This window comes from Myxine glutinosa, chromosome 3, assembly GCF_964187855.1.
Source record: "Myxine glutinosa chromosome 3, kmMyxGlut1.1, whole genome shotgun sequence".
Taxonomy (NCBI): Eukaryota; Metazoa; Chordata; class Myxini; order Myxiniformes; family Myxinidae; genus Myxine; species Myxine glutinosa.
This window is the reverse complement of record NC_136263.1, coordinates 48,540,023-48,567,982: the sequence shown is the minus strand read 5'-3', so window position 1 is coordinate 48,567,982 and position 27,960 is coordinate 48,540,023. Positions and strand designations below refer to the sequence as shown.

At 50.2% G+C, this 27,960-nt stretch overlaps 1 protein-coding gene across 6 annotated transcripts; it reads left to right on the top strand.

The window, feature by feature from the left end:
* Nucleotides 1-397: 397 nt before the first annotated feature.
* LOC137423601 (tigger transposable element-derived protein 1) lies at nucleotides 398-27,960 on the top strand. Of its 6 annotated transcripts, none has more exons than XR_013622821.1 (5): nucleotides 398-476; nucleotides 16,925-17,119; nucleotides 20,560-20,761; nucleotides 24,297-26,065; nucleotides 27,179-27,960. XR_013622821.1 is itself a non-coding variant. In XM_078774018.1 (4 exons), exons 1-4 carry the CDS (start codon nucleotides 398-400, stop codon nucleotides 25,918-25,920), a joined length of 2,100 nt encoding a protein of 699 aa, XP_078630144.1. In that variant the 3' UTR covers nucleotides 25,921-27,960. The 6 variants fall into 6 exon arrangements, 4 of the variants coding, with proteins under 4 accessions (XP_078630144.1, XP_078630145.1, XP_067967026.2 ...); XR_013622822.1 differs by lacking the exon at nucleotides 398-476 and adding an exon at nucleotides 803-897; XM_078774018.1 differs by having other exon boundaries at nucleotides 24,297-27,960.

Sequence of the window (27,960 nt, the reverse complement as noted above, 5' to 3'; positions counted from 1 at the left end):
CTCTGAAAACATTATTAATTTCATTTTGTAAAGCAAATCGGAGAGAAACAGGAATTACCGCAATGTGGTCACAACCTACGACAATCCGGTAAGGGGTTGATTGGGGAACACACATTTAATGCGCTTTAAAAAAAAATTAATATGAATAATGAATGTTAATGTGGAGTTGAAAGTCAAAGTTGATGTGACACTTTCTCATGTAAACATAACGCAACGCATGACGTGCCGAATAATTCACTGGGCCTAGCAACATGGCTGCTTATGGTGGCATCACAATGGTGCGTGCAAGGTGAATAGCCATAATCATTCCAGTCCAATATTCAGTTCAATGGTGCAGGAGCCAGGGTGGGTGGAGTCAAGCAGCAAATGTGGGTGGGGTTCGGCAGCTGTCTGACCAATGGGTGCACATTTTAAAAATAGACTCGTGCAAGAACCACAACCACGTGGATCTCTTGTGGACCTTCGACACGAAAGAGGTAAAATATCAAAGCAAAAAAAAAAAAGTCGGAAATCTTAAAAACATTTAATTTAATTTATTTGCTTGTACTGTCGATGGTTTGCTGCTACATTCCTATGGTAGGTGGTTGGAGTGGATATCGGTACCTGGGTTAATACATTGTGCATACAGCGTTGCTCTTTAACCATCAAGAAGTTAAAAATATATAAATGCCCAAATTTATATCTCAGAACAGTAAAATTTATTTATGAATAGATTTGTGCCTCTGTTTATTATTTTCAAAACATGAACGTGGGACCGGATATCGCGGCGTATCGTAAATCTCGCGATAACCGGTTCACCTGAGAGACGTTTTGATTGGCCGGCAGATATTTCCGCAATGACAGCTTTGTCAAGCAGTATTCCTGTGTTCCGCCGTTGTGAAACCGAGCATGCTCGTGGTAGGTACATGGTGTGTACATGGTGGGTACATGGGAGTACATGGTGGGTACATGGGAGTGTAAGTGTAATGAAAGGACGTTTTGTGGATATGAATGTGGTCGTGGTAGAGAATAGCCAGGTGAATGTGGTCGTGGTACAGAATAGCCAGGTGAATGTGGTCGTGGTACAGAATAGCCAGGTGAATGTGGTCGTGGTACAGAATAGCCAGGTGAATGTGGTCGTGGTAGAGAGTAGCCAGGTGAATGTTGTCGTGGTAGAGAATAGCCAGGTGAATGTGGTCGTGGTAGAGAATAGCCAGGTGAATGTGGTCGTGGTAGAGAATAGCCAGGTGAATGTGGTCGTGGTAGAGAATAGCCAGGTGAATGTGGTCGTGGTAGAGAATAGCCAGGTGAATGTGGTCGTGGTAGAGAATAGCCAGGTGAATGTGGTCGTGGTAGAGAATAGCCAGGTGAATGTGGTCGTGGTAGAGAATAGCCAGGTGAATATGGTCGTGGTAGAGAATAGCCAGGTGAATGTGGTCGTGGTAGAGAATAGCGAGGTGAATGTGGTCGTGGTAGAGAATAGCCAGGTGAATGTGGTCGTGGTACAGAATAGCCAGGTGAATGTGGTCGTGGTAGAGAGTAGCCAGGTGAATGTGGTCGTGGTACAGAATAGCCAGGTGAATGTGGTCGTGGTAGAGAATAGCCAGGTGAATGTGGTCGTGGTAGAGAATAGCCAGGTGAATGTGGTCGTGGTAGAGAATAGCCATGTGAATGTGGTCGTGGTAGAGAATAGCCAGGTGAATGTGGTCGTGGTAGAGAATAGCCAGGTGAATGTGGTCGTGGTAGAGAATAGCCAGGTGAATGTGGTCGTGGTGGAGAGTAGCCAGGTGAATGTGGTCGTGGTAGAGAATAGCCATGTAAATGTGGTCGTGGTAGAGAGTAGCCAGGTGAATGTGGTCGTGGTAGAGAATAGCCAGGTGAATGTGGTCGTGGTAGAGAGTAGCCAGGTGAATGTGGTCGTGGTAGAGAATAGCCATGTGAATGTGGTCGTGGTAGAGAGTAGCCAGGTGAATGTGGTCGTGGTAGAGAATAGCCATGTGAATGTGGTCGTGGTAGAGAGTAGCCAGGTGAATGTGGTCGTGGTAGAGAGTAGCCAGGTGAATGTGGTCGTGGTAGAGAATAGCCAGGTGAATGTGGTCGTGGTACAGAATAGCCAGGTGAATGTGGTCGTGGTAGAGAATAGCCAGGTGAATGTGGTCGTGGTAGAGAATAGCCAGGTGAATGTGGTCGTGGTAGAGAATAGCCAGGTGAATGTGGTCGTGGTATAGAATAGCCAGGTGAATGTGGTCGTCGTAGAGAATAGCCAGGTGAATGTGGTCGTGGTAGAGAATAGCCAGGTGAATGTGATCGTGGTAGAGAATAGCCAGGTGAATGTGGTCGTGGTAGAGAATAGCCAGGTGAATGTGGTCGTGGTAGAGAATAGCCAGGTGAATGTGGTCGTGGTAGAGAATAGCCAGGTGAATGTGGTCGTGGTAGAGAATAGCCAGGTGAATGTGGTCGTGGTAGAGAATAGCCAGGTGAATGTGGTCGTGGTAGAGAATAGCCAGGTGAATGTGGTCGTGGTAGAGAATAGCCAGGTGAATGTGGTCGTGGTAGAGAATAGCCAGGTGAATGTGGTCGTGGTAGAGAATAGCCAGGTGAATGTGGTCGTGGTAGAGAATAGCCAGGTGAATGTGGTCGTGGTAGAGAATAGCCAGGTGACTGCGACGTGAAGGTAATCGATACCGGAATAAAGAAATGCTGCCGATGGGACTGGCTCGAAACACCTGTGTGAAGATGTTCTGTTGTCGGATTTCATTTGCAAGTTCAATAAACTAGAAAGCATGTGAAAATGCAAAGCCAGTCTGCGTCCGTTTGCATTCAGTCATCTTCTTCTTCTGTATGGTCAAAATAACGAAAAGTTTTTTTTTTTTATACAAAATAAAAATTGATGATTTTATGCCTCGACTTTTGACCCTTTGTCATTTTGATATAAAACAAACAAACAATCGACTCCTACCTTTTGATTAGTGAACCAACTCAGTAACCCAATATGCAAATTATTAAAATTTCAGGTCAATCAGATAAAAATTGACGATTTTAGGTGATGCTGACCTTTGACCTTTTGACAAAATTCTTAATTTGCCTTTTCCATATTCTCATAATAAACCTTTGAAAATTTCATGACCAAACTCAAATGGTAAATTAAAATTTCAGGTCAATTGGATGAAAATTGCTGATTTTAGGTGATGCTGACCTTTAACCTTTTGACAATATTATTAAATTGACTTCTCCGTATTATCATAATAATAAAGGTTTGGTGAAAATTTGATATGACAATAGCTCAAATGATAAAAAGTTATGACCCAGACTGACACGGACAGACACAGACAGACAGACAGACAGACACAGACAGACAGACACAGACAGACAGACACACACACACACACACACACACACACACACACACACACACACACACAGAGACAGACACACAGAAGTGGTTACAATACCCCGTCTCCGGCTGTGCATGGGACGGGGGCTAATTATCCGTGTGAGGCCCTGTGCGTGTGTTGCCATTCTGTGATGGAGTACAGAGGCCACGGGGAAGTAGTGTTGGAAAAGCATGTTTGCTCAGGAAGCCATGTCTATCTATCTATAATTCCAGTAATCTCTGTCTGTCTGTCTGTACGTTTGTTTGTCTGTGACCGCTGTTTCTCGACAACCACGGGTCCGATATACTTTTAACTTGCCAGGTATATTGCTGGGGACCCGAGGATGTGCCTTTTCAAGGTTTCATATTAATCGGACAATTACTTACCGAGCTATGTCCAAAAAACGATTCAACCAATCAGAGAGCAGCGAACGATCGCGTGTGCCGAACGTGGCGGGCACACTCTGCCTCGGATGGCACATTTGAGAGCGTATTCATTTATTTCACGTTTGCAAACTATGTTGGCGTTAAACTATGTTTTAAAACTAATAAAACCGAATTTGCGATTCATTCGCTTTCCTGCGCGTTTGTGCACGCGATGGCGATTTCTTTACCAAACTCCGGAAGCCGTTCGCTTTGGACCAAACCATTGCATGTAAATAGAGGGGGGGGATTGTCACCGTACTCGCAAGCCGTTCGCTTTGGACCAAACCATTTCATGTAAATAGAGGGGGGGGATATAATTTTAGATATAGATATAGTACGGGCAATGCCCTAGTCTATCTATAATTCCAGTATCTATCTATAATTCCAGTAATCTCTGTGTGTCTGTCTGTACGTTTGTTTGTCTGTGACCGCTGTTTCTCGACAACCACGGGTCCGATATACTTTTAACTTGCCAGGTATATTGCTGGGGACCCGAGGATGTGCCTTTTCAAGGTTTCATATTAATCGGACAATTACTTACCGAGCTATGTCCAAAAAACGATTCAACCAATCAGAGAGCAGCGAACGATCGCGTGTGCCGAACGTGGCGGGCACACTCTGCCTCGGATGGCACATTTGAGAGCGTATTCATTTATTTCACGTTTGCAAACTATGTTGGCGTTAAACTATGTTTTAAAACTAATAAAACCGAATTTGCGATTCATTCGCTTTCCTGCGCGTTTGTGCACGCGATGGCGATTTCTTTACCAAACTCCGGAAGCCGTTCGCTTTGGACCAAACCATTGCATGTAAATAGAGGGGGGGGATTGTCACCGTACTCGCAAGCCGTTCGCTTTGGACCAAACCATTTCATGTAAATAGAGGGGGGGGATATAATTTTAGATATAGATATAGTACGGGCAATGCCCTAGTCTATCTATAATTCCAGTAATCTCTGTACGTCTGTACGTTTGTACGTTTGTTTGTTTGTCTGTGACCGCTGTTTCTCGACAACTACCGGTCCGATATACTTGAAACTTGCCAGGTATATTGCTGGGGACCCGAGGATGTGCCTTTTCAAGGTTTCATATTAATCGGACAATTACTTACCGAGCTATGTCCAAAAAACGATTCAACCAATCAGAGAGCAGCGAACGATCGCGTGTGCCGATCGTGGAGGACACACTCTGCCTCGGATGGCACATTTGAGAGCGTATTCATTTATTTCACGTTTGCAAACTATGTTGGCGTTAAACTATGTTTTAAAACTAATAAAACCGAATTTGCGATTCATTCGCTTTCCTGCGCGTTTGTGCACGCGATGGCGATTTCTTTACCAAACTCCGGAAGCCGTTCGCTTTGGACCAAACCATTGCATGTAAATAGAGGGGGGGGGATTGTCACCGTACTCGCAAGCCGTTCGCTTTGGACCAAACCATTTCATGTAAATAGAGGGGGGGGATATAATTTTAGATATAGATATAGTACGGGCAATGCCCTAGTGTAGTTAAAAGCAGGGAAACCGGCTTCAGGGTGACCACCAACTTTGCAGCGTGTAATCCAAGCATAAAAATGATAGTGAGTTCATACGTTACCTCACCTTTGTTTCTGATCTCCACAACAGGTAGACATTTTCAAATCCTCCACAAAATGGCAGAATTAGGTATTGAGTGGATATTATTATATTGTGGCGGACACATTGTCAGTGGGCAATAATTCCGCGCACCAGTGGGTGGCGCGAGCGTCCGGGCGTGGAAGCGCAGCTCGGCCACGCCTGGAGCGAAGGCGTCACGAGGCGCAGGGTGGAACTGAGGACATGCCCCGCCTTTCGGCCGACCGGCCACGCCCGGGGGCAAGGCGTGGCCTCGGGACATATATGCGGGCTCGATAGTCGAGCCCGCCCAGTGCTTACGTGCGAGCTGTTAAGAAAGCATTTCAGTTTGTACAACGCGTTGTGGCCTACCTTCTTGGCAAACGAATAGTGTGTGCACAGCACCACACTGGTGACCCCGACTGGTTCAGCCGAAGCTGACCCCTGAACGCGCCATGGCTACCAACGCTGTCGCCATCAAACTCCCGGAGTTCTGGGAAGCGCAAGCCGACGTTTGGTTTGTGCAGGCCGAAGCTCAATTCCAACTCCGGGGCATCACGGCGGATGACACCATGTACTACCACGTGGTCGCCGTCCTCGGGCCCGGCACTGCCGCCCGCGTCGTGTCCATCCTTCGGCGCCTGCCGGGCGCCCACAAGTACGCGGCGCTCAAACGTCTCCTCGCCACGTTCGGGCTCACGGAGGCCGAACGCGCCGACCGCCTCCTGGACCTTCCCGCCCTCGGCGACACACGACCGTCCGTTCGGATGGATTTTATGTTGTCCCTTCTTGGAGACCAGCGCCCAGATTTCCTTTTCCGCGTGCTTTTCCTCCGCCAGCTACCTGAGCAGGTGCGGCTCGCGCTGGCCGGTTCGAGCTTAACGGAACTCCGCGCCCTGGCCGGAGAGGCGGACAAATTTTTCGCGGCCTGCGACACGCGGTCGGTGTACGGTGCTGCCGTAGTGGATCCCGGTGCGGAGGCTACAGCACCCCCTGATTCCCTCGTGGCCGCTGCTACGCCCCGCCTACTACCGCCGCCGCCACCACCACCACCGCCGCCGGCACAGCCGACGCGGCAGCCACCACCGCAAACCTGGTGCTACTATCATGCCAGGTTCGGCCGCAAGGCTAGAGCGTGCCGCCCGCCGTGTTCTTTCGACGGGTCGGGAAACGACCGGGCCGGCGCTCACTTGCGGCCATGAGCGTCGGCCATTCCGGCAGCCTCCTGTTCATCACAGACACCTCGTCTGGTCTTCGTTTTCTGTGCGACACGGGAGCGCAGGTAAGCGTCCTCCCTGCCTCCGCGTCCGACAAGCAAGCCGCGGGCCGGGGCCCCACCTTGCTCGCTGCCAACGGAACACCCATCCGCACATTCGGGAAGCGTTGCCTCTCGCTGCGTTTCAGAGGGCAGCGCTTCAAATGGTCGTTCGTCACCGCCAGCGTGCCAATGGCCCTGCTCGGTGCGGACTTCCTTTGTGCGAATGGGCTGTTGGTGGACGTTAAGCGTCGACGCCTCGTCCAGGCCGAAACCTTCAGCTCGCTCGCTTGTTCGCTGAGCAGCTCGCTGAGCGGCTCACCGAGCGGCTTACCAAGCGGCTTGCTGAGCGGTTCCGTCCCGGCGAAGTTAGTCTGTACGCTTCCGGCAGCGGACGAGTTTACCCGCCTCCTCGCCAGTTTCCCGGCACTCACGCGGCCCACCTTTTCAGCGGTGGCCGTCAAACACGGGGTGGAGCACCATATCCCCACCGTCGGACCACTGGTCTACGCCCGGGCGCGCCGCCTCGACCCCACGAAGCTCGCCGTGGCGAAAGCGGAGTTCGCCACACTGGAGCGGCTGGGCATCGTACGGCGCTCCAACAGCGCATGGGCCTCTCCTCTACCCATTGTGCCCAAGCCCGGCGGCGGATGGCGGCCGTGCGGTGACTACCGCCGGCTCAACGACGCCACCACCCCCGACCGCTACCCGGTCCCGCATATTCAGGACTTTTCCGCCCGGTTGGCAAACACCACCATTTTCTCCAAGGTGGACCTCATCCGGGGCTACCACCAGGTCCCCGTACAACCGGACGATGTACCAAAGACGGCCGTCATCACACCTTTCGGCCTCTTTGAGTTCCTGAGGATGCCTTTTGGGTTGAAAAATGCAGCCCAGGCGTTCCAGCGGCTCATGGACAAAGTCTTGCGCGACTTGCCCTTCATCTACGTCTACCTGGACGACATCCTAGTCGCGAGCGCGTCCTGGGAGGAACACCTGCTCCACCTCCGCACGCTCTTCGAATGCCTGGCCCAGCATGGCCTGATAATCAACCCCGCGAAGTGCCGTTTCGGCGTCACCGCCATCGACTTCTTGGGGCACCGCATCACCAGGCACGGGGCCATCCCTTTACCGGCCAAGGTGGAGGCGGTCAGGAGTTTCCCACGCCCCCGCACGATCAAGGGGCTCCAGGAATTCCTGGCCATAGTGAATTTTTATCACCGCTTCGTGCCCCGCGTCGCCCAGCTCCTGCGCCCCCTGCACGAGGCCCTCCGGGGGAAGCCGGGCATAGGTGACATCGCCTGGACGGAGCCGATGGCCGCGTCGTTTGCGGGCGCAGAGCTGGCCTTGGCCAATGCCACCATGCTGGCGCACCCAGCGCCGGATGCACCAATCGCCCTCACCACCGACGCGTCGGACTACGCGGTGGGCACGGTGCACGAGCAGTGGGTGAGTGGTGCTTGGCAGCCGCTGGCGTTTTTTAGCCGGCAGCTTTGCCTGCACGAACGCCGGTACAGCACCTTCGACCGCGAACTTCTCGGGCTCCACCTGGCGGTCCGACACTTCCGCCATCTTCTCGAGGGCCGCCCGTTCACGGCCTTCGTCGATCACAAGCCCCTTGTTTTCACGATGGCCAAGGTCGCCGAGCCATGGTCGGCCCGGCAGCAATGTCACCTCTCTGCCGTGTCCGAGTACACGACGGACATCCGTCACGTCGCGGGTAAGGACAACCTGGTGGCGGATTGCCTTTCCCGGTCCGTTGCACACCCGGTCCACCTCGGGATCGACTATGCCCGGATGGCGGCGGACCAGACCGCCGACCCCGACGTCCAGGCGTTGCGGACCGCCGCCACGGGCCTCCGCGTCACCGAGGTGCCGTTCGACGTCGCGGGCACTGCCCTCTTTTTGCGACATTTCCCTCGGCCGGCCTCGCCCCATCGTGCCCGCTGGCTGGCAGCACCCGGTTTTTGACGCCATCCACGGCCTGTCCCACCCGGGCACGAAGGCCTCCCAGAAGCTCGTCGCGGCGAGGTTCGTCTGGCATGGCCTCAGGAAGAACGTCCGCGACTGGGCCAGGACGTGCCTCACGTGCCAGCGCGCCAAAGTCCACCGCCACACCGAAGCCCCGTTGGCCCCGTTTACGGTGCCCGAACGTCGGTTCGACCACGTCCACGTCGACTTGATGGGACCTCTGCCCCCCTCGTGGGGTTTCACCCACCTCCTCACCATGGTGGACCGCACCACCCGGTGGCCGGAAGCCGTGCCATTGGCGGCGACGGCTGCGGCTGACGTCGCGCAAGCCTTCATCGCCACGTGGGTTGCCTGGTTCGGCGCCCCCTCAGACATCTCGTCCGACCGCGGCCCCCAGTTCACCTCGGAGCTCTGGGGAGCAGTGGCGCAAGGGCTCGGCATTAAGCTGCACCGCACCAAGGCTTACCACCCCCAGGCCAACGGCCTGTGCGAGCGCTTCCATCACTCAATGAAGGCCACGCTCCGGGCCAGCCTCCGCGACGGTAGCTGGGCCGACAGGCTCCCCTTGGTCCTGCTGGGCCTCAGGACGGCATCCAAGGACGACCTGCACGCGTCCTCGGTGGAGCTGGTCTTCGGCCAACCACTGCAGGTACCGGGCGAATTTATCCCCGACTCCACGGCCCCTTGGTCCGCGGCGCAACTGCGCTCCGCCCTTCAGGAGACCGCCAGGAGATTCGCCCCGGTGCCGACGGCACACCACGGTTGCCCGTCCTCCCACGTCGCCCCGGAGCTTCGCACGGCGGAGTACGTTTTTGTCCGGCACGATGCCCACCGGGCACCGCTGCGGCCCCCGTACGACGGGCCCTTCCGCGTGCTGGACACCGGGGACAAGCATTTCACCGTGGACATCGGCGGTACTCCGGATCGTATCTCCGTGGACCGCCTCAAGCCGGCCCACCTCGACCTGGACCACCCCCCTCAAGCAGCTTTGCCTCCGCGTCGAGGCCGCCCCCCGGCGGGCAGACCCCCGGCACCCCCCAGCCCCGCCGTCCCGCTACCCCCCAGCCCTGCACGCATTGCCAGAGGGCGTTTCGGCCGGGTCATCCGGCTTCCCCGCAAGCTCACCCTTCAGGTGCGCGGGAATTCTGGGGGGGCGCGTGTGGCAGACACATCGTCAGTGGGAAATAATTACGTGCACCAGTGGGTGGCGCGAGCGTCCGGGCGTGGAAGCGCAGCTCGGGCCACGCCCGGAGCGAAGGTGTCACGAGGCGCAGGGTGGAATTGAGGACATGCCCCGCCTTTCGGCCGACCGGCCACGCCCGGGGGCAAGGCGTGGCCTCGGGACATATATGCGGGCTCGATAGTCGAGCCCGCCCAGTGCTTACGTGCGAGCTGTTAATAAAGCATTTCAGTTTGTACAACGCGTTGTGGCCTACCTTCTTGGCAAACGAATCGTGTGTGCACAGCACCACAATATTAACACACACGCACACAATTGCTCATCAGCTCGTAACATTTAATTGGTTAAAAAAACAACAACAAAAAACCATTTAATTATACGTCTGTCTTCTTGGCGAACGTGCAGGATAGGTTTGGCGCATGCGTACTCACCTTTGAGCTGTTGAGCCTGGGTTCAAATCATGACCCAGCTACAAACTTTAACATTGGTGTTTTGTATGCAGGTGGAGGCATCAAAAATGGGTGTGCGGTGTGCACTGTCACTTTGTAAGGATGTTAAGCCAGAGGACTGGTCGTTGGTGATAGTTAGACCTCAAAGGGGTCTTTTGTGAAGAATAGGCGAGTTATTGCCGGCACCCTAAACACGTTACTAATATTTGACTAACTGCAGGTAGCAAGTCATCTGGAGTTCTGACCTGACCTGATCATTTGGCACTTCCGGTTTTTGAAGCTGACTTCCGGTTAGTAGACTTGGCGCTTCATTTGGCAGAACGCGGTTTGTTTTTTGTAATATCGTGATTTTATGTATGGTGTGGTGTATTTCATATCGCTTAAGGCTGGGGTTAGCAGATTCATGGGTAATTGTGTTGCTTATTCTGAAGCGTGTATTTTGAGGCCTAAATTGGGTTTAGCGGCTAGTCGAGAGATATGTTCTTTTTTTTTTTTTGAGTAATACAGGCAGTGAGAAGATGGTTTGGGGAGCGAGTCAATAGGAGAACAGTGGAAGATTGTAAACAACATGCAGGGACCTGCAGAACATCCGTGCCATGTAAAATGAGACCAGGTTCTCAACTCTTTCCCTTCAAGTGACTTAAAGTCCTTAACCCTCTCACAAACCCAAGCCCCAAGGTCTGCCTCCCAACCCTAGGGCTTCGATCCCCTCCACACTCCAAGCCTTCAACCCCTCCTGCCCCTTACCTCCAAGCCTCAACATCCCCCTCCAAAATCTGTCCGATCCTTGCTCTCCCTCCTCCCAATTACTCCAAACCCCCAAACCTCCGTCCTCCCCTCCTCCCGCTTATGAAAGAGCATTCCCACATCAATCATTACATATTTCTTCATGTCCTCATGGAACCAGTGGCATATTTATCGATTTCCCCTCCACTATCATGCTATCACTGACTTCACAGACATGATGATTGAAACATGGTCCAGCACGGTCACCTGTCCAATTCACAATCGCGCGAGATATGCGGAAACCCCATGGAATTGCATCGCTCCAGTGACCATGAGCAGCCTAATTGTGCCAATAAACGACCTTAAACCAATTATCTTTTTCCTGATGCATTTATACACCGTTAAAAGTGTATAAAAAGGCAAGGAAATGTGGAATCTGCGTGGTAAAAGCCCTTGCTGGAGAGAATGCCACATAGTTCTTTGAGCGGTGTATAGGCAACAGACTGCTACCTCAATCACTCTTGTGGGGGGGGGGGGGGGGGGAACGTGCGCACTGCCTATATGCATTTACAGCACATCATTGTTAGCTCGGATAGATTCCAATAGGTTGACACCATAGGCCTGAAGGTTGAGGCCTCTACGTACTGTGGCCTCCACAAGGCCCGTGATGCCTATCGTTTCCAAACCTTTTGATATTTTATGATCCTTTTAACAGTCGCTTTGGTTGTTTTACACTGAAGGAAAATCTTATAGAGAGGGCATGGCGATCGTGAATATGACAGTTCTGAAGATGTATTTCGCTTCACATTTCATCAAAATGGGGACCGTGTGGAGCTGTGCTCTCACGTCGAACTCCAACAATATGGACGCGACAACGAGCTGATTTTCACTGAGCTGTTTATTCCGAGCTCGGCACGAATGCACTGAAAAAGGCTACGCCGAGCGGCAATATATCTTTCAAATTCAAACAGTAAGCCACGCCTCTCAACGGGGCGTGGTATGCAACCCGAGTGACCGCCCGCTGATTACGTCACCGGCCGGTACAAGATAATTGTGTCCGGTGACCGCTACATGCGCCCCCCCCAGAATTCACTTGTACAGGGAGAGTCAGTTTGTGGGGGGCCTTAATGACCCGGCCGAAACGACCCCTGGCGATTCGTGTGGGGGTGGGAGGCGGCTTGGCGGCGGATGGTCGGGCGTGGGGCTTGGTCGACGGGGGACGGCCCCGCCGTGGAGGAAGGGCCAACCGTGGAGGTTGGTCGAGGTCCAAATGGGCCGACTTGAGGTGGTCCACGGAGATATGGTCCGGTTTGCCGCCAATGTCAACGACGAACGACTTGTCACCCCTCCTCAAGACCCGAAAAGGCCCATCATACGGCGGCCGGAGAGGTCCCCGGTGCGCGTCGTGGCACACAAAAACGTACTCCGCTGTGTGAAGCGCTGGGGGGAGATGGGGTTGAGGACAGCCATGATGAGACGTGGGCACTGGGGCAAATCTCCTGGCGGCCTCCTGGAGGACCGAGCGTTGGCGAGCCGCGGACCAGGGGCCGGTGGCGTCGGGGATGAACTCCCCGGCACGCGCAGTGGTTGGCCGTAGACCAGCTCGGTGGTAGAAGCCTGGAGGTCTTCTTTAGGGGCCGTCCGGAGGCCCAATAGCACCCACGGGAGCCTGCCAGCCCAACGGTCGTCCTGGAGGCTGGCCCTGAGAGCGGCCTTCATTAAGTGGTGAAACCTCTCGCACAAGCCGTTGGCCTGGGGGTGGTAGGCCGTGGTGCGGTGAAGTTTGACCCCCAAGGCCTGAGCGACCGCACCCCAAAGCTCAGAGGTGAACTGTGGGCCTCTGTCAAAGGAGATGTTCCGAGGGGGTGCCAAAACGGGCGACCCAGGTGCCGATGAAGGCCTGCGCCACGTCGGCGGACGTTGTTGACGTCAGCGGGACGGCCTCCGGCCACCTGGTGGTTCTGTCCACCATCGTGAGGAGATGGGTGAAGCCCCGCGAGGGGGGAAGGGGTCCTACCAGGTCCACATTGACGTGGTCGAAACGCCGCGTGGGCACGTCGAAGGGTGCCAACGGGGCCTGGGTGTGCCGGTGGACCTTCGCCCGCTGGCAGGTGACACAGGCATTGGCCCAGTCGCGGACGTCCTTCCGGAGCCCGTGCCAGACGAATTTCGCTGCCACGAGCTTCTGCGACGCTTTCCGGCCCGGGTGGGAAAGGCCGTGGATGGCTTCAAAAACGAGCCGTTGCCATCCAGCGGGCACAATGGGACGAGGTTGGCACAGGGAAACGTCGCACAGGAGAACTGTGCCTGTGTCCTTGAAGGGGACGTCGGACAACCGCAGGCCTGTGTCCGCTGTCCGGAGGGCTTGCACCGTGGGGTCGGAGACCTGGTCGGCCGCCATGCGGGCGTAATCCACGCCGAGGTGGACGGCGCCCTCGACGGACCGGGAGAGGCAATCGGCCACAGCATTGTCCTTGCATTGTCCTTGAATTCGGACACGGCGGAGAGGTGGTGCTGCTGACGAGCCGACCACGGCTCTGAGACCTTGGCCATGGCGAAGACCAGGGGTTTGTGGTCCACAAACGACGTGAATGGGCAGCCCTCTAAAAGGTGGCGGAAGTGGCGAACCGCCAGGTAAAGGCCAAGGAGCTCGCGGTCGAACGTGCTGTATTTGCGCTCGTTAGGGCGGAGCTGCCGGCTGAAGAATGCCAGCAGTTGCCAAGCCCCGTTAACCCACTGCTCGTGTACGGTGCCCACTGCGTAGTCGGAAGCGTCCGTGGTAAGGGCGATGGGTGCATCGAGCGCCAGGTGCGCCAGCATGGTGGCGTTGGCGAGGGCCAGCTTAGCGCCCGTGAACGTCCCGTCCATCTCCTCGGTCCAGACGATGTCGTGCTTGGCCGGCTTACCCCTGAGGGCCTCGTACAGGGGGTGCATGAGTTGGGCGGCGCGAGGCACGAACCGGTGGTAGAAGTTTACCATACGCAAAAACTCTTGCAGGGCCTTGACGGAGCGGGGGCGCGGGAAACCTTTAACGGCCTCCACCTTGGTCGGCAGCGGAACGGCCCTGCGCTTCGTGATGCGGTGTCCCAGGAAGTCGACGGCAGCCACGCCAAACTAGCATTTCGCCGGGTTGATGATGAGGCCGTGCTGGCTGAGGCGCGCAAAAAGCGTGCGCAGGTGAAGGACGTGCTCGCCGGGAAGTGCTGGCGATGAGAATGTCATCCAGGTAGATGAACAGAAAGGTGACATCGCGCAGCACACTGTCCATCAGCCGCTGGAAGGCCTGGGCCGCGTTCTTAAGGCCGAACGGCATTCGGAGGAACTCGAAGAGGCCAAAAGGTGTAATTACAGCCGTCTTCGGAACGTCGGCCGGCCGGACAGGTACCTGGTGGTAGCCCCGAATAAGGTCGACCTTGGAGAAGATCACCCGCCCCGCCAAACGGGCGGGAAAGTCCTGGATATGCGGTATCGGGTACCGGTCGGGGGTGGTGGCGTCGTTGAGGCAGCGATAATTGCCGCACGGTCGCCATCCGCCACCCGGTTTGGGTACGACGTGCAGGGACGAGGCCCACATGCTGTTCAAGCGCCGCACAATGCCCAACCGCTCCAGCGCGTCGAATTCCGCCTTGGCCACGGCGAGTTTGGCAGGGTCGAGGCAACGAGCCCTGGCGTAGACCGGTGGACCAGTGGTCGGAATGTGGTGTTCGACGCCGTGTTTGACGGCGACGGCCGAAAACGTCGGCAGCGTGAGGGCGGGGAACTCAGCGAGGAGGCGGGTGAAGTCGTCCGCGGCCGGGAGCGCGCAGGCTAGCCTGGTCGGTGCGGAGCCGCTCAACAAACAAGCGAGAGAGCTGAAGGTCTCCGCGTTGACGAGCCGACGACGTTTTACGTCGACCAAAAGTCCGTGGGCGCAAAGAAAATCCGCACCCATTAAAGCCATGGGCACGTTCGCCTTGACGAAATCCCACTTGAAATGCTGGCCCCCGAAGCAGAGTGCGATGCTGCGTGCACCGAAGGTGCGAATAGAGGAGCCGTTTGCGGCGACCAAGGCGGGGCCGCAAAGCGCGGCCTGCTTGTCCTGCCCCGAGGCGGGTATAACGCTCACCTGCGCTCCCGTATCGCACAGGAAACGCCGCCCGGGCGCGGTGTCCGTGATGAACAAAAGGTTGCCGGAATGGCCGACGCTCATGGCAGGAAGCGAGCGCCGGCCTGGTCGTTTCCCGACCCGCCGAAAGTGCACGGTGGGCGACACGTTCTGGCCTTCTGCCCGAACCTGGCGTGGTAGTAACACACGGTCTGCCCCGATGGTGGCTGCGGCGCCGGTCGTGGCGAGTGCGGCCGACGGGGTGTCATGGCGGCCGCAGCCGCAAGGGGCGCTGAATCGGCCGGTGGCAGCACCGGTCGTGGCGGGGGCGTTGCCTCGGCCGGGCCAGTTTTCCAGGCGGCCGCTCCGAAGAACCGCCGGCCGAGAAAAATTTGTCGGCTTCCTTAGCCAGGGCGCGAGGGTCCTCGATTGCAGAGTTAGCCAAAGCTAAGCGTACCTGCCCTGGTAGCTGTCGGAGAAACAGCTCGCGAAAGAGGAAATCTGGGCGGTGTTCGCCGAGCAGGGAGAGCATGTGGTCCATGCGCTCGGATGGTCGAGCCTCCCCGAGCTCAGGCAGATCGAGCAACTGTCGCGCGCGTTCGGCCTCAGTGAGGTCAAACGTACCGAGGAGTAGTCGTTGGAGTGCCCCGTACTTGTCGTCGGCCGGCGGGCTCCGTAGAAGGCTCAAGACCCGGGAGGCGGTGGCGGCGTTTAGCGCGGAGACCACGTGGTGGAAGCGAGTCTCATCCGCCGTGATGTGCCGCAGAGCGAACTGGGACTCCGCTTGGGCAAACCAGACGGCTGCGTGCGATTCCCAGAAGCCAGGGAGCTTCAACGCAACGGTCGACTCCATTGCCGTGTTCGTAAAAGGGGTCACCAATGTGGAGCTGTGCTCTCACGTCGAACTCCAACAATATGGACGCGACAACGAGCTGATTTTCACTGAGCTGTTTATTCCGAGCTCGGCACGAATGCACTGAAAAAGGCTACGCCGAGCGGCAATATATCTTTCAAATTCAAAGAGTAAGCCACGCCTCTCAATGGGGCGTGGTATGCAACCCGAGTGACCGCCCGCTGATTACGTCACCGGCCGGTACAAGAGAATTGTGTCCGGTAACCGCTACAACCTTATGATTTTAACGTTACATTTGTGGGTGGAGTCAGGCCAGCTGTCTAACCAATGGGTGGAAAGGAGCATTACACACAGATGGATGGGTGGACGGATGAACAAGTGTATTATTTTATACAGTAATATAAATGTGACAAATGTTTGATGTGAGCAACAAAGGGCTGTCTTTGCTGTCGGGAATGTATGGAGGTGTCACACCTCAAGATTGTAATTGATCGGTTGAAGGAATGGGTTACTCTTTTGTTGGAGGTAATGGTGTATGAAGAATTTCTCGATAAAAGTTGGTTGCCTTTGTGGACTGAGTCTACAGAGGAGATTAGCAGTGATGGGGTGTAGCAACTGCAGATAGTGGTGGTGGTGTAGCAATAGTGGAAAAGGAATACGAAAATCTTCCAAACACATCCAATGAAGGTGGAACGATTCGTTTGATTACCTTCAATTTACACCTATTATTTACACCTATATAAAGGTGGTTCTTCAATTTACACCTATACATCACATTTTCACTTATACATCCCAAGATCTCCCGATGTCCCTGCTCTCAAATGTTGTGTTTATGTGCTTCCCCTTCTCTCCCCCATCTTGTCTACCGCTCCCCTTATTATATACTTTGTGTGTCTGATTTTTTTGTGTGATAAATGTTAGCTCTTTCACGAGCCTCGATCCTGTATCAAAAAAAAAGAAGAAAAAAAAAGCCTTATGATGTTCCGTAAGGCCCATTTACCTGGTATTCTCATTAATCCATGATGTGATTTTCGCAGGCACGATGAGTGTTTTGAAAAATGAGCCCGACGTGTTTGACATGGTCATTGAAAAAGAAGACCTTCGTCTGGACGACCTAACGGTGGTGAAGGTTGAGCCATACGTGTCCATGATGGAAACTGCAAAAGACAAGTCTGGTGAAAATGTAAGGGTCAAAATGGAAGGTAGAACTTGGGAGGCCTTCGCTGTACAGGGTAAGAGACACAATACATGTGAATGTAGAATGAAATGATTGGTGGTCGTGATTAATGTACAACTTAGTGCAGTGGCAGATCAGCTGATGTTGGAATAATAAATAATTTAATTTGTTCTGAAAGTGATGGGAAAACAGGACTGGCAGGATGGAGGAGAGGTATGTGCACTCGCCTGTGAACTGTCTAGCCTGGGTTTGACTCTCGACCCACCTATAAACTGTTATCCTGGTGTTTCGCAGACCGAGAGACGCATCAACGTGTTCCTCGTCCACTGGATGGACGTTAAACTGGGTGTCCCATCTGCTATCATGAGTTGGTGAACATTAAATATCCCAGTGTCCTTTACGAAGAGTAAGCGAGTTATCGCCGGCACCCTGAATAATTTACAAATTCCTGTTTTAACCTGCAGGGGGCACTATGCAGAGCAGTGCAGTATGTTCTTGCGTGCCCAGGGCTTATCCCCACCATACCATGTATTTTTTTTGTACTACGATTATCAACCTCATTCACATTTTCACTGTTCTTTACTTAACCAACATTACGAATATTAAATGATTCTTCAACAAAACAATAAATTGTGCAGGTTATCAGTTCTAAATCCCATTACGACAATAATTGCATCATCTAAGCAAAATGGCACAACCATTTTTTTATTTAACCCAAACCATCAATTTAATTTGATGTTTATGTAACCTCGTGTGATGTCTTGTTGAGGGTTTTGGCATTATCAGCACATTTGCCATTGCGGATTGAGGTACAACTTTACCCTTCCAGCATGGGTGACGACCCTTCTGCTCTTTACAAATTGACTACTGCTGGTAGTCATCGGAGCACGCAGATTACAGCAGTACATTGAGGTGGAGTTCCATTGCTGTAGAAATGTTGACCTGTTTGATGGCCATCATATCATGGCTGTGCCTTAAATTTGAGGCCATTGTACTTCAGTAAGTTGAATATAAACCACCCTACTGGAGTAAAACAGCCTCAAATTGCATTGAATCCTTACTATAATTCATGGACCGGTGTTTGCATGTTCACAAGCCCCTCCCTGCTCACTCCGCATTGAATGCGGACCTGTCTGGTGGGAGGAGTGACCTCTCTGAACAGAATGGGACCAAGGACATAGCCCAGTGGAACACCAGAATTTATGGAGCAAGTAGGAGAAGATTGACCCTCAAGTACCACCTTCATCTTACGATTTGCAAGGAAATGAAATGATTGAATGCATCCCTCCAGATATACCATACGACTGAAGCTTGTGGAGCAGACCCTTGTGCCCCTCTTTATCAAAGGCTTGGGAGACCTATATCCCGTAGTGGACTTAAATTGGCTGAAAAAACATCGAACCACTTTTTTCCATGGATGAAATGTATAGCACTAATCAAAGTAATCCAGTCTTTTTAACCCCAGTAAATGGCTTATGAAATGCATACATCCATATTGCATGTCAATAAAGAAAGCATATTCGCCTTCAGCTACATTTAGACCTGCCAAATTACTGGTCAGAATTTAAATAAAAACAAAAGCAGCATTCCAATCATGAAGGCAAGCGGGACACCCTGCCTCACCAATGAGGAAACCCCCAACTCCTGGAAAGAACATTTTGAGCAGGCTCTTACCTTTCCCCCTGCTGCACTCTACTCCGACTTGGAGGAAGAGGTAGCCATAGTTGGCGATGATGTCGCTGTGAGCGTGAATCCTCCATCCCAGTCTGAGGTCCGCTGTTCAGTGAGGAAACTCAAAAATGGTCGAGCCGCTGGGTGTGACATCACCACAGAACTGCTGGAATGTGCTGAGACTCCAATTTGTGACATGTTACACCGGCTTTAAAAAAAAAAAAATGTCTGCAATTCTGGCCATGTTCCAGCAGAGTGGAAAAATGGTGTAATAATCTCCATTTACAAAGGCCCCCACTCTAACTGCAGCAGCTATCACCTGATCACCTTGCTCTCAGTCCCTGGGAAGGTATTTGCTCATGTTCTTCCGAACCATAGTCACCTCCTCCTGTTACAACGTAGACACCCCGAGCAATCTGATTTCACCCAAAACAGCTCTGCAATGGATGCTATACTAGCCCTCAATATTCTTGCAGAACTTCATCGGGAATTTCAGCACCGGTTAAATGTGGCGTATGTCGACATTAAGGCCGCATTTGATTCTGTTGACCAGACATCCGTATGAAGATGCTGATAGGCAATGGATTTCCGTCATCACTTCTCAATTTGATCCGGAACCTACATGAATACACAACAGCCTGTGTTAGAGTGGACACCGACCTGTCTCCACCTTTCCCCACGTCTTCTGGAGTTCGTCAGGGCTAGATAATGTCAAGGTGTACAGATCAGCTTGGAATCAATGTCGGTAGAGAAGTCATCACTGATCTACTCTATTCAGATGATGCTGCCATATTTGTGAGAGACTCTGTCCACTGGCCAGCTGTTTTCAACCGCTTTGAATTGGTTGCTAATAGCCGAGGCCATAACTCTCATGGCAAAAAACCAAGGTACAGAATGCTGCCATTGGTCCATCCCCCCTACCAGTATGTATATCCGGTGTAGTTGTGGAGTCATTCGACTACTTCACCTACCTGGGCTCCACTATTCAGTCATCTGGATAATGCAGCGCTGATGTCCGTAGACGAATTGACATGGCTGGTCTGTCATGGGGCAACCAGACACCGTCTGGAAACAGCACTGTCTTAGTTTACCATCAAAGCTCCGTATACAGAAGCTGATACGTCCTTCCTGTTCTCCTCTACGTTTGTGAGACCTGGATACTTTTGAAAAAGGACCAAGATATCCTACAAGCTTTCCAATGCGATGTCGATGCCACATCCTTGGTGTTCAATGGTGTGACCGAGTTTCAAACAGGACCATTTGAGGTCACTCGACTCGACCTGATCACACTCGGTATTGAAAGGAGATGCTATTCCTTGTTTGGACACATCCGCCGCTCAAGTGGACATGTACCGGCTCATATCTCCCTGGAATTTGCCACGAATCTTTACCATGGTCTCCGACCCGATCCAACTGTCCGCTGTCCTCGAGGAGGCCCAAGACTCTCTTGGTTACACCAGTGTGAGAGATTGGCCTTAACCCACATGAATGTTGGCAGAAGGCAGAAGACCGACAGTTATGGGAGTCGCTACGTCCCTTAGTCGGGCATGCGGATCAGTAGTAGTAGTAGTAGTTCAATTTGAGGGTGTGTGTTTCCTTTATTGAGCTAGACCTGGATATAAATCTGTTTATTTTGAATTTTCCTAATCATATTGACTATTTTCTAATCATATAGGGAGATATCTATCTCCATTATATTGAAAAATCGTACTGTATCGCTTTTATTGTTCAAAATGTTTTTATTCATTTTCAACAAAATCATTGTTAACTTTTTGCTACAATTCCTGAACCTGTTGCTGTTTTTTTTTTGTCCATCATTTGAAGATGGTGTTCCTTGCTCATCAAGCATCATCGACGTCAATTTGAAAAGGCGACCATCCGCAGGCCCGGAACTCGAGGACAACTCTTTATGCAATGGCCGTAGAATGGAGCAGATTGAAGTTGAACTAGAAAGTGAAGGAAATTTTGATGTCTGCGATCATACTGAAATGTATAACATGAAACCACAGAGTGTGGTTTCCAAAAGGTGAGTATTTTTCTTTGGGAGTACATTTCAGAAAACATGCATTTTGCATCTAACCATTCCTTTGGACAACAGGGGCATTACATATGCAATTTAACACTACGTGTGTGTGTGTGTGTGTGTGTGTGTGTGTGTGTGTGTGTGTGTGTGTGTGTGTGTGTGTGTGTGTGTGTAGAGAGAGACAGAGAGAGACAGAGAGAGACAGAGAGAGACAGAGATATATATATATATATATATATATATATATATATATATATATATATATATAGAGAGAGAGAGAGAGAGAGAGAGAGAGAGAGAGAGAGAGAGAGAGAGAGAGAGAGAGAGAGAGAGAGAGAGAGAGAGAGAGAGAGAGAGATATAGAGATAGATATATAGAGATAGATAGATAGATAACGTTCCATTTCAGCTTTTGTCATTAATTTTCAACAAAACTTAGAGAACACTGGTTAATAATTGGGTCAAAATATCAATGGGTAAAGTCACAGTAAGCCCAATTAAGCCACATTAGCTCGCCCGCCACGAAGTGCAAGATAGTTGGGTTTTGTATTCGCTTCCGTCTTTCTTTATTTACCATTTCAGCTTTTGTTATCAAATATGCAACAAACCTTTATTATGAGAGTGTGGAGAACAATAAAATTGACATTAAAAATGTTGTAAGTGATTGTTTTCGTCAAATTTACAAAGCAGACGCGGACGACAATTTTAGTTGCATTTCGAGATGTTTTCTACTTTATATATTGAATCAGTGTGTTAACTATTAGTAGTGCTTTCCGAGTAATTATGGGCAATTTAGACCCTCGTGCTTTTCCAAATAAATGAACACACAACCATTTTAGTTGGGCCGAAAATATGGCAGGTTAAAAAAAATTAAGGGAAGATGTTCAAATAATTTTAACGATTAAAAAAAAAAGAAGTAGTTAAATAGTACTTTCCGAGGGCAAATTCGTTTTTTATTTGATGTACATGTAATTCTATCTGTATACCGTAAAACCCTTGACATTCGTGGATTCGCAATTCGCGTAACCCAGCTACTCGCGCATTTAAAAATGTGTACCGTTTCTACTTTTGTCGCCCGTGGGCCCCAGCTAATCGCGGTTTTTGCAGGCATAAACCATCGCTACCTACGCATGGACCCCCAACAATGGCCACTACTACCTTCTAGTGCTGGGCCGATAACGGTATCGGCAATCGGCGCTGGCCGATTTGAGTCAGTGTGAGTGTCCATTACTGTGATCAGTAATGTATACAACCCAAAATTTTTGAATAGCTTTCACCCTTGTTTAGGGCAAATTTCAATAAACTTTTTTAAAAGTTGAATTGTAGATGTATGAAGGAGATGTGCATAAACATTATTCTTTATAAACAGCTGCCAATCGTCATGTGACGAGTAGAAAAAATTTGGCTCGGTAATTTGGAAAACCTGTTAATATGACAAACGATGTTAATATGAAGTCCAAATTGACTCGACCCAGCATTACACCAAAGAGGCGTCACACGTCATGTGCAAATGAGACTGAACGAACCTGATGTGCGACACGAACCGGATATGTGGTGTGATGAACCGTGACCAATTATCCCTCAACAGACTTTACTTTAATCACCAAAGAAGACCACCACGATCAGAATTCATCTAAGACCAAGTGTATTTAATGAGCTGAATGGCACATCGGTGGGGAATGAAAGGAAGCAATATCAGTCAATGGTAAATCACAAACCCCTTAACCCTCTACGAATATATGCACCCACGGAACCAACAACAAAACAGGAAATCCTTAAAAAAAACTATGCCTCATCAGGCCTTGACACAATACGATAGACAAAGGGGGTAATGCCAAGACAAGAGAGTTATTTGGTAAATCTAGCAGAGCTGGTAGATAAGGGGTTCGCCATTATCCAGAATCCGACCAGTTAGTAGCTGGCAAGTCGGCTCCCTGTTCCTGCATGCCATGGTGCCTGGGAGGAGGAGGAGAAGCGTTGCCTGCTGGGTGGAGGTGTAGCTTACACAGAGTGCGAGCAGTGTAGTGGAGCGGTCTTCTCTGCCGAGTTCTCGGGGCACCTCCTCCCTTTTCACAAGTTGCTCCCACCCATCCATCCTCTGGTTCATGCATCACCTATGACATGCCACGCCCCTCCCCGCTCACTCCACATTGAATGCGGACCTGTCTGGTGGGAGGAATGACCTCTCTGAACTCCCACCTATATATAGCTCCTGTTATGACATGGCCCCGTTACGGTGTTTGCCGCCTAGAATAGTGCCGCAAGGCCTATCAAATTCTAAAATAAGACAAATGACTGATTTCAATGGGTAGAATGGTACAAATGAGGCCAAACAGATTGATAATTTTAGAAACAGACATAGGGATGGGTAAACGTCATATAACTCGACATATAGGTGAGGCATATCTTGTATCACAATGAATTACTTTACGCTTATGCTCGACATTCACGTTAAGGAAATAACTACTCTATACTAAGCAGTATTAACCCCTAGGAGCCATTTTCACAACAATATTATCGATTTGAGGAAGTTCATGGATTGCAAATGAAACCTCACCTGATACTAAGTTTACTCTTTCAAAATTGGTTTGCTTCAAAACCAGTGAGGTCATTCTTCATACGAATTGTTGGTTGACTGTGCCTTTTTTAACAACGGATAACCCCAACTGCCTAATGTAACCTAATGTAACCTTTTAGCTCTTTCACGAGCCTCGACTCTGTGTAGAAAAAAAAAAAAAAATTCTAAAATAAACAAGTGTGTACATATTTCCTGATATATAATATATACATACCTGCTCTATTCTACTTCTGCCCTCTAATGTCAAAACCTATTAAATCACAGTATCTTCATTAAATTGTAATTCTTGAACATATAGGGAGTCCCTGGTGTTGGGCTAGCGGCTAGGGTGCCAGCTTAGGATCCAAGTATCCTGGGTTTGAATCCCGGTCGATCGCTGAATTAACGCCAGGGGGGTTGACTCAGCCTGTCATCCTTCCGAGGTCGGCTAATTGAGTACCAGTTCACTGGTAATTCCCTGCTTGTAGTAAAAGGCGACAAACAGGGTTGGCGGCAGGAAGGGCATCCGGCCGTAAAACATTGCTTCAAAAAGGGGACCAAAAAACAACAACAACCACGGTCCCCGAAAAGGCCAACCCCCGCTTTGCGGGGAAAAATGGCCTCTAAACGGTGGTTTTTTTTTTTTATAGGGAGTCCCCAACTTACGAACACCCGGATTTACGACCCAAAACCCTATAAGATTTTTTTTTTTTTTTTTTTTTTATGACCGAGATATTAACGTTCGCTCTTACAAAGCGATCCTCGGCGGTGCAACAGAGCACTTGCTGGTAGGGCGGTGCGTGAATGTTTCTTCCGCGAGATGTAAAGAGTGAGCGTCGCTTGGTCTGCGGTATCCAGTGCACTGTGCAGTACTCTACTGTTCGCAGCTGTTTTCTTTATGGACATTTTTGCATTCATAGTGCCACGTATTTTACCGTTGTTAGTGACAACGGATCCTAATCATTGCTGATAAATTTTGCAGTGATATTCCTGCAACGAAGAAACGCAGGCCCTTGACAATGGAGAAGAAACTGGATATTATAAAACGTTCTGATAAAGGTGAAACTCTATCCCAAATTGGTCGTTCGTTAGACCTTAATCGTTCGACGGTCGGAACAATTGTCAAGGACAAGACAAGAATATTACAACATATAAAGGGATCTGCGCCCATGAAGTCAACAATAATAACAAAACAAAGGAGTGGTGTTATTGCCGATATGGAAAAATTGCTGATTTTGTGGCTTGAAGACCAAAACCAGCGTCGTGCGCCTGTCAGCCTTGTGCTTATCCAGGAAAAGGCTAAAGGTCTGTACGGAGACTTAAAGAATAAGCTCGGTGAAGGTTCTAGTGACGTTGAACCATTTATGGCTAGTCGGGGGTGGTTCAATAGGTTCAAAATGAGAGCCAATTTACATAACATTAAAGTGAACGGGGAAGCAGCTAGTGTCGATGCTAAAGCAGCTAGTGAATTTCCAGAGACATTAGCTGCTGTTATTAAGGAGGAGGGATACAGTGCTCATCAGGTGTTCAATGTGGATGAGACTGGACTGTATTGGAAGAAGATGCCTCATCGAACCTACATCGCCAAGGAAGAGAAATGTAGGCCTGGATTTAAACCTGCAAAGGACCGTCTAACCCTATTGCTTGGTGGCAATGCAGCTGGAGACTTTAAACTTATGCCGCTCCTAGTTTATCATTCTGAGAATCCTCAGGCTTTCAAGTGCATGTCCAAGGCTTCTCTGCCTGTTATTTGGAAGTCTAATCCCAAGGCTTGGGTGACTTTGGCCCTTTTTGAAGACTGGTTTTGGCACCATTTTGTGCCAGAGGTTAAATTATATTGTGCCAAGAATAACCTGCCCTTCAGGCTATTGCTAATCTTGGATAATGCTCCTGGCCACCCAACTTTTCTGGATGATTTTCATCCGGACATCAAGGTTCTATATCTCCCCCCCAACACAACCACTTTACTGCAACCGATGGATCAGGGGGTAATTGCTTCTCTTAAGGCGTACTACCTCCGTAGGACCTTTTCCCAGGCAACAAAGGCTACAGAAGGAGAAGATGCCCAAACCCTTGAGGAGTTTTGGAAGGGTTACAACATCTACAATGCAGTGAGGAATATTGGGGAGTCATGGAAAGAGGTGAAGCAGACCACCATGAACGGAGTGTGGATGAAGCTTTGCCCTGAATTTGTGAATGATTTTCAGGGGTTTGAGGAGACTGTGGATCAGGTGACCGAAAATCTGGTTGAAATGGGCAGGCATCTTGAGCTGGAAATAGTGGCTGATGACGTGAACCAGCTGCTGACCTCCCATTCAGAAGAGCTCTCCAATGAAGACCTCATGCAACTGGAGGAACAAAAGGTCGCGGAGGAGGTGGTTGAGACACCCCCACCCAAAAGATTCATGACGAAGCAAATGGCTAAGGCATTCAGGATGATTGATAGTGCCCTGGCTCTTTTTGAGGAACAAGATGTTAATTGTTCTAGATTTGCCTCAGTCTCTAGAACTGTCAACAATGGCCTCAGCTGTTACAAACAGATTTATGATGAGAAGAAGAAAGCTTCTGTCCAACGTTCTCTGGTCAATGTTTTTCAGAAAAGTTGAAACTGAGCCGGCACCTTCAAACTATTCAGACTCTAAACGTGCACCAAACTCTCTTCCAAAATCCCCAGAAAAGTCCACTTCACCATTCATATCTTCCTCCAATTACTAATCATCCAAGATAAGCAAGACAGCATCAGGATTCCTGGTATGTAAATGTTAAAGTGAAAAACTTTTATTTTCCCATTGATTGTTACTGTACTTTATTTTACAGTATGTTTACCTCTGCCACCAAAGATGGACGGAGGTTATGCTTTCACCCCTGTTTGTCTGTCTGTCTGTTTGTGAGCAGGATTACTTTAAAATGTATGCACGGATTCAGACAATTTTGTGGACAGGTTGGGTGGGTGACAAGGTTTTATTCGATTTTGGTAAAGATCCGGATTCGGATACAGTACCCGTACTATAATTTTTAAAGTGATTCCTCACCTTTGAGAGATAAGGCCAAAAACGATACATAGTTACGGTATTTCAAAACATTAAGGACGGATTCGGATGAAACTTGCTGGACAGGTTAGAAAAGAACGAATTGATTCAATTTTGATGAAGATTCGGGTCCGCATATGATAAATTTTTTATTTGATGAAGATCCGCATCCGCATATGATATGTGTTTAAGTGATTCTTCACCATTTAGAGATGGGGCCAAAAATGATATATAGCAGAACATCTCAAAAAGTTATGGACGGGTTACGACATAACTTGGTGAATGCGTTTGGTAGGTGACAATAACAAGCCGAGTAGATTTTGGTTAAGGTCCCGATGTGGATCCAGCCTATCAGTGGGATACAAAATGTAAACTATTTGGCCTGGCGGAGGTATGTGTTCGAATGACTGCCGTTCCAGTTTATGAATTGTATTTATTACATACGGTTGCGAGGGATTGAAGGGGGTGTTATTTACTATAATTTATTGCAAATGTACAATATTTCAGTTTAATTACGTGTTTAATATGCTTTATTGACTTGGTTGAAGAACCAAACCACCATTTATTATGACAGTCTATGGGAAATTGGGTTCCGACTTACGAACATAGGACTTTAGAAAAATTGTTCGGAATGCAACTGGTTCGTAAGTTGAGGACTCCCTGTACTATGTTATGCCCCACCTTGTGCACACTATCGTTTTTGGAAAGCACACTACAGGGTGGCCTGAAAGTCGCTTTACTCCTGCTAAATTTCTTGCACCTCCCTGCCTCCCTTTCCCTCCGCCCTCCCCCACCGTGGTTATCGGCAACACTGACTCACTGACACGGGAGTCAGTAGGAAGTTAGATGGCATGGCGGACGCATGTTGTTACAGTGTCGAAGAGCGGTTGGTTGCTTGTGCTTGGGTGCACGAAAGTGCACACACAGGCCAAACAATTTCTCAAGTGCAGACAGCTTTCGTGGAACGCTTTGGAAAACCTTCTCCACCAAAGCTGACGCTGTTAAAGTGGGAAAAACGAGCTTTTGAAACAGGAACTGTGAACGACTAGCGCAGTGGAAGACCGGCATCAAGAGGAAACACGTGCGCTGCTGTGTTGGCGTCAGTTGACCGGTCATCGAGTGAGAAGGTCAACAAGCTAGTGGGACAGTTAACTTGGCATACCGTGGACCACTATGCAAACTCGCATGAAAATATCTTCAGTTGAAAGAAACTCTGGCATCCATCATTTGTGAATAAACCGAGTGTTGCCGACATGGATTGGCGCTGTGCATCATTGGTAATGGATTCAGTGGTGCAAGGAGGAAGATGCAACACGTACAGACACAATAACTTATTATTTATTGTAAGTACTGCACAATAAAACCTGTATATCAAGGGTTTAAGAACGAATGCTTTTCTGGAGGGTTTTGGGGGTGTGGCGTAAAGTGACTTTCAGGCCACCCGCTACAGTTATTAATGGGCTTTTCCATAAATGTGTCAACCTTGCATTCAAGATTTCAAAAAGTCTTTCATATTTACCACATCAATTGAATAGCAATTACCTGAGTTTTGTAGTTTTTTCTAAGACACACCATAATGAGTTTTTAATCTTGGAAATAAACGTTTTTTGGCTTCCA

Excerpts from the sequence above, each read along its gene's own strand:
- LOC137423601 (XM_078774018.1), top strand. The coding sequence starts at position 398 with ATGGGTGCACATTTTAAAAATAGACTCGTGCAAGAACCACAACCACGT. Across the intron at positions 17,120-20,559 it reads GGAGGCCTTCGCTGTACAGG|ATGGTGTTCCTTGCTCATCA; the intron begins GTAAGAGACACA and ends CATCATTTGAAG. Across the intron at positions 20,762-24,296 it reads CAGAGTGTGGTTTCCAAAAG|TGATATTCCTGCAACGAAGA; the intron begins GTGAGTATTTTT and ends TAAATTTTGCAG.